The sequence below is a fragment of the Cynara cardunculus genome, assembly GCF_001531365.2.
Source record: "Cynara cardunculus var. scolymus isolate 2C chromosome LG 15, CcrdV1, whole genome shotgun sequence".
Classification (NCBI taxonomy): domain Eukaryota; kingdom Viridiplantae; phylum Streptophyta; class Magnoliopsida; order Asterales; family Asteraceae; genus Cynara; species Cynara cardunculus.
This window is the reverse complement of record NC_037542.1, coordinates 18,134,038-18,145,498: the sequence shown is the minus strand read 5'-3', so window position 1 is coordinate 18,145,498 and position 11,461 is coordinate 18,134,038. Positions and strand designations below refer to the sequence as shown.

Sequence of the window (11,461 nt, the reverse complement as noted above, 5' to 3'; positions counted from 1 at the left end):
TATGAACTAGTCAAAGAGAATCCGTTATAGGAAGTTACATAAGTATAAAAGTCAACCATTCATATTTTACGAACGTTGTCCTCTCTACTGGCTTTTGGTGTTTTTATCTGTATCGAAAATATTTGTGTTTCATTCTATATTAAATGTAGATTCCTTTATTCAATTCCAATATTGCATTTTTGTATTTTTGTGAATGTAACTTTGCATTTGGTTTGATGTTGATTTTGAGAGTGTCAACGCCTTTACAAATAACACTTTGGAAACATCAATAATTTTTGCAATATATTTTAAGATTGATTTAGAATACAACCATGGCTTCAAACAAATGAAATCGGCTAACCCATTTTTATAAGAATCAAACTAATTAGCATGCCACATTGATTTCAACAAATTTTATATTGAAGATGTAAACCGAGCCAACGTAGCCTCCAAAGTTATAAAAAATGATTTTAAACATCACGGTTTTAAGCCCTTAATGAACGGATTTTCAAAACTAGAGTATGTTGGTCTCCATTAGAACATGTGGAACCATTAGATTACTCTCCAAAAGAGTATTTGAGGACAGAAGGGGGTTTCAACATACATTAATGAGAAAATGTTCAAGTCTAGCCAGCCCATTTGAGACTCTAACACACCCCTCCAACAGAGGCTAGATGGACAAAGACATATCAGAGTATCAAGTCTTGGACAAAAATGTTCGACAATAGACCTTGACTCTAATATCATGTTAAAATATATGAAACCTCAAGATTATTCTTCAGAAAAACGATTCAAAAATGAATCGATCCTAACATATACAGAAGATAAAGGGTCCAAGTCTAAGTAAATGGTTGCAAACCATTAAATAGAACATGGAATCACAAAAAAGAAACCAACCCAAAACAGGAGCCAAAGTAAAGGTGCAGAAAGCAATAATCTTGACTGTATTAGATTCAATAATAATGAATAAAGAAATTTTACCATCCCTACCCAATATCCATTGCTACACAGATACCATATTTCATATACAAGAAACCGAACTATTTGTACGATAAACGACTAACTACAGTCCCCCATTTGTTCTTAGCTTTGTTTGACTCTTTCTGCATTAGCCCGGTTACCTTAACTTCTACGAAGAAAACCAGAAAAAAAAACAGCCAACTAGTAATTACAGAAAAGAGAAAGAAGAATGAAACTAGGAAAACATCACTGATGATGCTAACCCTAATGCTAATCAGGAGACCCATGAGTTCATAACTTCGAAGTATTTAGCAGAAACCATCAAAAACTACCATAAAATATGAACGCTAAATGAATCATCCAGTTTGTAGTCTTTACTTGGCTTCATCTTTGGTTAGATAACCATAGGGATTCTTGCTGGCCCAGTTCCACTGATCTCTGCACATATCATCTATTCCATACTTTGCCCTGCAATTATAAGCATAATCTCAATCGTGAAAATCATGCCTAGGGGAATTCAAGTATCATAAGTTTTGATAGGCGATATGTTGATCTCTGTTTCATGATTCCATACTGGAATTACAACAAATTCGGTTTTATAGGACACCATATTAATCCCAAGTCTCCTAACTGACGGCTTAATAGGACTTAAATTTATAGGACCAAACAATTGTATATCCTATATAATTTTGTTACAATAAGTTTATAGGATGTTTTTGTGCGTCCTAACAAGTTTTAGAGGATAACTTTGAAATAAAGAGTTCTAAGGGGCTGTTTGTTTGGTTTTTCATCAAATCATGTATGGATAAAACTCTTTGTGTGGATTATCTCCATGTATAGATTGGGGAAGTTTTTGTTTGGGATGATTTTTTCATAGATAGAAGAAGCTTGTTTTTAGGAAGGAATATGTTTGGAAAAACTTGGCTTTCTGCATAAAGCTTCCCCCTAGAAGCTTAATGAATAAGCCACTTTATATCTCATTACGTCACTACCAAACAGTCATGTATAGTTGATCAAATAATAGTTGATCAAATAAGTTGTGAGTCCTATTAAGCTCATTAAGCTGCTAACAAACAGACTCTAATCTTTTTATGTCATTATTTGAAAAAATGTGTCTTATAAAAAGAGGTGTTCACAGGAAAAGGGTCCTATGAAAAAGCTAAAAAGAGACGATATTTCAAAAGTGTCCTGAAAAACTTGTTGGGATGCCCAATTACGTTGTATCATCCTATTGTAACACCTTTATTTTATATAGAACATACAATTGTTTTGTCCTATAAAGTCAAGTCTTATATAGCAGCTTATTAGAACATTTTGTTGTAGTGTGGCATGTCAACATTTCTTTCTTTTCTAGTTTCTTTTTACTCGAAATCACATATCTATTTTTCTTTTCGTTAAGCGCAAGAGCACTACTTACTTCCAGTTCAAATCACGTTCTGCCTTTCCTGTTGATGCATATACGACCTCAGCATCACCAGGTCGACGACCAGCCATTACGAGAGGAATTCGCTGGACCAAGATAAGCAAGGCGTAAACATTACATGTAGCCGAGGAATTCAAATGTCTTATTAGTGCCCAAAATGCAAATAATTTCCTTTATGAAGTTCTTTTCAAAATGGTAATACCTTTCCTGATGCCTTTTCAAATGCTGCTACCATCTCCAAAACAGATGTGCCTTTTCCTGTTCCCAAGTTGTAGACTTCACAACCTAAAAAGGATAAAACATTAGTTTAAGATCGAACATGATCCAATTTTCAAAAAATACCCGAAACTTAGGGTCATTTAGACTACAGATGTCCGTATGAAATCAGAAAGATTCACCATGTAAAACATGGGAAAAGATACGCACCTATTTTAGGGTCGGAGAGTTTCCTCAATGCAGCAGTGTGTCCATCTGCTAAATCTACGACATGGATGTAATCACGTACCTGAAAATTGAGGGCAGAAAAGGTAAGATCAAGATAAAAGTTTCCAACAAATACAGAGAGAAAACTCGGTAAAACCTACTATGCCACAATACCCTACAATACTTGTCTCACTTTATGATGTAAAAGGAAACTTTTCCTACAGTTTTAGGAGCCACTCCTTTTTCGGGTAACTGTGGGTGTCTAGGCCAGCTTACGACTAACCCCATAGGACCATGAAGATAACAGTCAAGAAAATCCTCAGTGGCTCTGAGGAGACTCGAACAAGTGATCTATGGGAAGGAGCAACCTAGCCTTTATTTGACAGTTGAGTAAACCCTCAAGGTTATTAGGAGCTGGTCTTATGACATCGAATTAAGTGATTTATTATTGAAGGATTGTGACTGTATCATCTACCCTTTATCCGGCATGACCATCCTATCAAGAGAGATCAGCAAGATGAAATAACATATGCTGATGTCAGCATTTACCAATAGTGTCTTTTTATTCGAATTTAGAAGGGTTCATAAGCTCTGATTTTAGAAATTCAAACATCGTATTTCCAATATTTAACTCCCATTATTTCTTGACCTTGCATAAACAATGTTTCAACTTTCATATATTTATCAATATTTATATACAACCAACAAAAATCCCATCTACTTTGAAGCTAAATAGTAAATTATTTGACATTTGAAAGTCAAAACTCAGATAGAGAATTAATTTTTTTTAAAAGCTATTATGGACCAGTTTGAAATAGAAATAAAAGGTCGAACCAAGACCCATAAACGCAATAAAAACAAGAGTGCACATAATGTCTGCATATCCAATCAAGTAAGAATTATAAATAAAAAATATAAAAACTTGTTAGCCTAAACATACCCCTGTTCCGTCTTTCGTTGAGTAGTCAGTTCCAAATACTTTAAGTGTAGGTAGTCTGCCAACGGCTACTTGCTGGACAAAGGGCATAAGATTATTTGGGACCCCACGAGGATCTTCGCCAATTTGACCACTAGGGTGTGCACCAACAGGGTTGAAATACCGCAACAATATAATTTTCCATTTAGAGTCGGAAGCATATATATCTTGGCATATTTCCTCGATCATGAGCTGGAGGGGTTCATTCTGTTAGTCCATACTGAAGATAGATGCAAGCATTCTAAAATGATAATTGAAGAACAAACTGATAAAAGGGTGAAAAGTTTATACCTTGGTTCGTCCATATGGGTTGGCTGCAGATAAAGGAAACTCTTCAGTGCACGGGACCTCCTTTGGCCAACCATAAACAGTGGCTGATGATGAAAACACAAGCTGAAATGTTGAAAATATATAAAATAATGTCAAATTAGCAAGTGGAATATTCTCATGCCAGCATCAACCAGCTCTAATAAAACTTTTCAAGAGATGAAATAAGGCTATATTTTGCAATGTAGATGATAAGCTAGCTGTTAGTGGAAATGTTAGCTGTTAGTGGAAAAGCTAGTTGTTGGTTGATAAGTTACTTGTTGGCTGAAACTAGTCATGTTTGGTAAAAACAAGTATACAAGCTAGATGACAATGTAAAATGACCTAAAGGAACAAGTTGAAAAATTAACTGAAAATATATAAAGAGCATAATTAGAAAAAAGTGAAAAAAAAGGGAAATTAATAAAAATAGCCATTTCAGCAGACCAAATTTATCTCTTAGCCATTTATCTCCCAAGTTTTCCAAAAAGTCACCACCTCTGCAAGTAACAACTCCTCAACTTGCGGAGGGGTGTTTTAAAAAAAACTTGATTTGAGTAAACATGCATCTCCATGGGCACCTCCAAGGGTGCCACATGCCTTGTAACCAAGCACCTCTGCACGTGTAAACATGCATCTCCATGGGGCAAAGCAATAATATACTCTTTAATGTAGCCACCTCCGCAAGTAAAGGAGGTGTTACTTGCCGACTCAAGTCGGATATTTTTTTTTTTGGAGTTTAGCACCTCCGCAAGTTGAGGAGGTCTTACTAGCGGAGGTAGTGATTTTTGGAAAAGTTGGGAGAGAAATGGCTAAGTGGTAAATCCAACCGGCTGAAATGACTATTTTGGTTAATTTCCCACAAAAAAACCTTTGAGCTTATTGAAACGCTATTTGAAGTGGCTTTTCAAAAAGTCTGCTTATGGCTAACCAAACGAGGCAATAAGCTACCTTATGGTTGTCAAACATGGCCTAATTAGTTTGGTTTATAACAACTATAAAATACAATGATAAACAGTATGAAAGGCAATCAATAGGCTTTCAGGAAACATATAAATCACTTACAAAACTTTTTTCTGAATAAGAAGTTAACTATATGGATTGTTACTTGAAATCAACTTTTATTACACAATCCCATGTATGCTTGAGTCTAAGGGATTTAAAAATTCTAAGAATGTAGGATCATAAGATAAGCATCAGAATGCAGACGGACTACTGAAAAAGAAGAAGCAGTAGACAGCATTTACATTTTCACTGAAACCAAGCAATGAAAGTCCACTGAGCAAACAGACAATAAATAGTTTACCTTCTTGCATCCATGGGCATTCATAACTTCCAATAGAATTAAAGTACCAATGATATTGTTGTCATAATAGATCAAGGGATTCTTCACACTTTCACCAACCGCCTTTAATCCAGAAAAATGAATAACAGCGTCAAACCTGCATACCACCAGCATGAGAAGGTTGCAAAATGGTGGTCATACTCAATACAACTCAGGAAGGAAAATCCAGAACAAAAAATACATATTTTGACTGTGTTCACAAACTATGACCGACTGTAGTTGCAATTTTACGTACTGCATTTCACTTGTTCTAATCAGTTTTATCATAATGGTGTAACAATGCAAGAATTTTGAAAAGAAGCAAATCAAAAAACACCGCCAACTGATGATATGCGTAAAATGATGGTGATGATAGTAAGCAAACCCCAGTGTCGTAGAAAAAACACCATACACAGACAGATCACAGAAAGCATCCCTTGTTCAATATTTTAGCGGTCAGGCTATGTTTGGCAAACTAGCAAGTAAGCTACTCGTTGGTTGAAAAGCTAGTTGTTAGTTGAAAAGCTAGCTATTGGCGAATAAGCTAGTTTATAAACTAGTCACATTTTATAAAAACTAGCTAATAAGCTATATGACAATGTAAAATGACCAAAAAAGAAAGTGAAAAAGAAACCGTTGGAGCTAATTGAAAAGGTATCTGAAGTAGCTTTTCAAAAAAACTAGTTATGGCTTACCAAATGGGGTTTTTTCAATAAACTCAGAAAAATATGCTAGCTTATCGTTATCAAACATGGCCTTAGATAATGGAATAGTCAGTGAAAAAAAAAACTTACTTTGTGGACGAAAAAAGCTCCTCTAATGCAGTCTTATTCCGGATGTCCATCTGCAGTGAAGAAGAAACATCAGAAACTCTGGTGTTACTTATAGACGCATGCAACTTGATTAAATCCAAACAACTTCAGTTAGCCCTCATTTGATACTATTCATGGTCCAGTGATTTTAATTGGATTAACCAAAAAACCAACTCCGTTGCATCCTCCGCTGTTCATATTTGTAATCTAAAACTAAATAATAACAAGCGATCTCCTTATGACAGCAGATGAAAGTACACACACACACACACACGAACAAAGCCCAGCACACAAGGAGCTATATGCGCTAATGTGCAAGTGACCACTTCGATCACAAGAAGTTCAAGCAGGCAAAACATAAGTATCAAAAAAGTAAAATTAAAATAAACATCAACTGCTCTAAAAGAAAACTTTTTAACCCACTTTTGCCATTTTGGTGTAGACCTGCCACCAACATATAAACCTCCTAAATAAACCAAGACTATACCATCAATCGCCTTCCACACTTGAGGACCTAGGGACATCAAAGTCCACATCAGTTCATATATATATATATATATATATATATATGATTCAATGTTTCACTTCCAAAAAGTTGTTAAAAAATATATTACCTAAATGGCTATAAAACTTAATTTGATTACCTAACAATTGAAGAGATTGTATAGGACACTCGAACTATTTACCCCTCAAAAGTACAGACATATTTAAGGTTAAGACCTAAATCAATTATATACTGTATGAATCAGCACCAATTTAAAATCCAAAACAAGCTTGAAAAGGTTTACAAATTAAATATACATACATACATACATACATGAATTACCCTCAATTAAGCATCTAATTAACTGAATTTTGGAAGACAAAATCGATTCTGAAAAGGGAACAGAGTTTAAAACTGCCGATTTACAATCCAGTTAAGGACCCAGTCAATTATAAATTTAAAATCAAAACCCAATACTTAATGGCAATCAAATTTTCAGCAAACAATCGTACATAAAAACATGTATTACACCCAAATTAAACAGTGAATCTATTAAAAAAAAACTCGAAATTGAGAAGAAAAAAAATTCCAACAAAGTGTAAGTTTGGAAAGGGACCGGAAAGAACTTTAACCTTTTGAAAAGACAGGTTACGGCCATGATCACCGGCGAGTTTCTGAACTCGATTGATAGCAACTTGAGATGAATTATCAAAATTGTCAACGACGACCGTCTTGTGACCTTCCAACAATAGCTGCAAAACAGTATGGCTCCCTATATAACCAGCACCACCGGTGACCAATATGCACTGAGGCGGCCCCATCGTAATTCAGAGTGTTATATAAAGATGGAACCGCTACGAAATCAAAAAAATTCCAACAACAGCAAGCGATTCAACCGCTCTCCTCCCTCTATATGTATAGAAAACTGAAGCTTCTATGCAGAATTCAAAGTGGGTTGTAATGATTGTGAGGGATCTGTGATGACGATAAAGAAAACAAAGAATATTCGTTGCGGTTTGTTTTGACAGAAGGGAGAATTGAATCAGACGAGTGTTTTTAAGTTATGAAGATATATATTTACAAACAAGGTGGGTTTGACGTGATGAAGTCCATGTAGTATATATACTGTGGCATTGAAATGAGTGGGACACAGTTAATTAGGGTTTCTTTAATCGCTTTCATGATCCCAATTTGGGGGAGTTACTTTGGGAAAGATAACAAGGACACCTGGCATTATTTTACTGGATCTAATTTTTTAACGTAGTTAAAATCCAATAACATGGTAACAGTATTCAAATTAAACACAAATATGATTTGTTTATCAATTATTTTCAATTAATTTATCAGTCATCAGCTAACTTATATCAACTAATTTGTTAAACATATCGTAAACGAGTAAACGTAATACAATCGTTACCAATTTTGTATCGTAGATGGTAAAATCGAAAATCACGAGAATCAAGCAAAAATAATGGAGTTGTTGGGTTTTACGTGACGGCAAACAATTGGGTGGCAACCGTCACCTTTTAACTTTATGTTGATCACAATAGTTGTCATCCCAACTCATTTCCCTAATAAATTAACACACCCATCATGCCTCCCTCCTCTCATATGCTAATATTCCACCTATCTTAATCATAATTATATGTGTTACCTGATTGGTTTGAGCTTGACTCCAAATATCAAAAATATTTAAAGGTTCCAGCATCAAATCCAAGGGGAAATAAAAATCCTCTTGTGGTCACGGAAGTTTAAATGCGGTGACTCTTGGCTAATTGCAAAACATGTGGTCGTCATGGGGATTAGTCGGCTCGAATAGCGGGTTAGATATCCAGGTTAATCAAAAAAAATTATACTTATAATTACACTTGGAAAAAAGATTGATTACTAGAAACCCAACTGGTTTGTTACGAAATCTGCCTGTAAAAACACTGACGTGAGACGTTATTTTTTGGTTTGCTCAACGACTGATGCTAATGGAAGGTTTGGGATCGAATGCAGACCTGTCTTGTATTTAGATACAATCAATCAACTTATGATATACAAATTATTGTATTATAATCATTGAAATGTAATCATTTCCATACCGAAAAACAAACATTCCTAAAATAATAGATTTGTGTTAGTGAGAATAGCATGTGGGAGTCGACTTGGCAAAGTTATAAAAATATTATACAGTTATTTGAATATCAAAAAAATCGTGGGTATTCGAGGAGCTTGCGCATATCTTGACTGAGTTTATGAAACAGCTAAATAAACACTTAAGTAACTTTAAAAAGACATAGACTACTGATCTATGAAACAAAACCAGGATCTTGCATATCTTTTATTACTGATTTGGTTGATTATGATTTACAAGATTTAGATTTTCGTATTTACTTATACGTGTCTAGACGTAGGCAAGTATCGGGATACAAAATATCCAATTACTTTGACTGGTTTTAAATCCATTCGATATAATTATTATTGGGTTTTCTGTAAGTGGGTACCAGGATATATACCGTACAGTACCTAATAGTTTCTATTATTTCTACATCGACACTTATTTGTTTCTTGAACATACGTGATATAAGACCAAAAGAAGAAGAAAAAGACGCATTTCTTTTGTTGGTAAGAGTTAGAAAACGTGTTACATCGGTTCCAATTTTTTCCGTCTTGTTTTCATACTTGTTTCGATGAGTTTTTATTAACCTCGAAGATAGTTACGTCAAGTATCCACCATCTTTTATAACAAATTGATATCCTTTCGAGACGTAACCTAAAAACAGTAAACTTTGAATAAAGAGGTTTTTTGTTCGTTAAACAAGAATAAAATGATATCAATTTATTGAAACGATACTTGATATAAAAATAAAAAAATTACTGTTATTGGTGTGGAGGTTGAACACCGACGGTTTTTAAAATTAAAAAATATATATTTAAACGTGGCAGCATTCTATTGGTCCAACGGTATACCCCAAGGAGGAAGAAATTGACCCACTTCACAATTTCAACATGACTTTCCTTCTTTGCTTGCCGACCACCTCCTTCCACCTTTCAAACTTGAAAATGTTGTAAAAATGTTTATTTTATATTATTATATTTATAATTAAATGTTATGTATTTTTTAAATTTTATATGTATAAAATTGTCTGTATTAATTAATTTGTCTGTATATAATAAAAATGTTTTTATTTATGAGAGTATTTTGTTCATAGATGGAAAAAACGTGTTTTTTGATTAGGATAGGCAAATTTGTAAAAAAAACTTGGCTTTCTGTATAAAGTTCTCCTTAGAAGCTTATCGAATACATTATTTTCTATATCATTAAGCCACTATCAAACAATCATATATAGTTGATCGAATGAGCTGTGAATCACATTAAGCTGCTAATAAACAGACCCTATAAATTACGAATGAGTTAAGTTATTTGTTTGGATAAGATGAAGACCAATGGGTTTAAGGGAGAAAGAGATAAGGATGGATTATTTTTAGCGAATTTCTAGTATTTTGTTTGGGATGGCTTAATGGGAACAAGTGGAAGGTCTTGACTTATTCCATGTAGCCATTTGGCTTAATGACTTAGCAGTCAAGCTGTAAAGAAACACTTTTGTACGCATGAACACATAAGTCTTTGGGCCATTAAGCTCATTAAAATATAAGTAAACAACCTATAATACATTTGACACTTATTTATTCAACATACATAGTTGATGTTTCTAAGACATATTTGGTTCAATAGTCTCCAATACTTAAAAACTATAATAAATGAAATGAATGATTTAACACCCAAATTATGCAAAACACATAACCAACTTCAAACATGACATTTATGATGTTGAATAAAATGCTTACATTGCATGAATCCTTAAACTTTAGGACTTCATATTTAAAAGGGTTTCTAAAGATTGAAAACAGAGAAAAAGTTTTTCTTTGTGAGAATTGAAACTGAACAATAATTTTTTCGGGTTTAAATCCGAACGCTGCTAAAACCCTTCTGACCATAAAAGTTCACCTGCAATGACTCGAAGTCATTTCTGATTCTAGATTCTCACTGTTAAAGAAAAAGTGAAAGTGTAAGGACTTAAAGTGTAGTTTTAGTGTTTGAGAACACATGGGTTTGCTCATTGTGCCATCTAATATCACAATGTATTCCATCATAATGCCAGCTAGATAACAAAAATTGAAACTTTAACAAAAAAAAAAAAAATTGGTAATGCCAATTTATGTTGAGCTTTCAGATCAAGAAGGGTTCATTTACTTAAATGCTTATCCGGTAGGTATTTATCGTTAGAAGTTTAACACTATAATTTATTTTACCGGATAAGATTGTAGTACATCAAAATGGTATCGTATGCAATAATTTATCCAGATAAGAGTCGTCACTCTCACTTACCGAGTAAGACTCTCCATCTTTATCATTGCTCTTACTGGGTAAGATTTTTAACCATTGTCATGTTCATCCGGTAAGAAAAATTACCCAATAAACACTTATTAGATAAACACTTTTACCACCTGTATTGGACCAAATTTAATATTTTAGTCCCAAATAAGCCCTTAAATAAAACATATCACTTCCTTGGTTGAAAAATAGGACTACTAATGATTACACAAAAGAAAAAATATATTATACAATTACTAGTATAGCTTATACAGGGATTACTGGGGAATAATTAAGTGACAACTGTATATATTATAATAATTGTAACAACTTTATATTCTAAGGTATTGTTTCACGTTATTTTTTCCATCTAAGGCTAGAATTTAAGATATTGATTAACGTATATTTGTTTCA

The 11,461-nt window shown here is 33.8% G+C and overlaps 1 protein-coding gene across 1 annotated transcript; it reads right to left on the bottom strand.

Annotated features, from left to right (window-relative positions):
* Nucleotides 1-900: 900 nt before the first annotated feature.
* Nucleotides 901-7,777, bottom strand: LOC112527419 (UDP-glucose 4-epimerase GEPI48-like). The gene is made up of 9 exons (XM_025138072.1): nt 7,320-7,777; nt 6,186-6,235; nt 5,374-5,509; nt 4,053-4,154; nt 3,726-3,953; nt 2,789-2,867; nt 2,565-2,647; nt 2,357-2,448; nt 901-1,407 (listed from the first exon to the last, which is right to left on the bottom strand). The coding sequence occupies exons 1-9, from the start codon at nt 7,506-7,508 to the stop codon at nt 1,314-1,316; spliced, it is 1,053 nt and encodes a 350-aa protein (XP_024993840.1). The 5' UTR covers nt 7,509-7,777; the 3' UTR covers nt 901-1,313.
* Nucleotides 7,778-11,461: the final 3,684 nt, after the last annotated feature.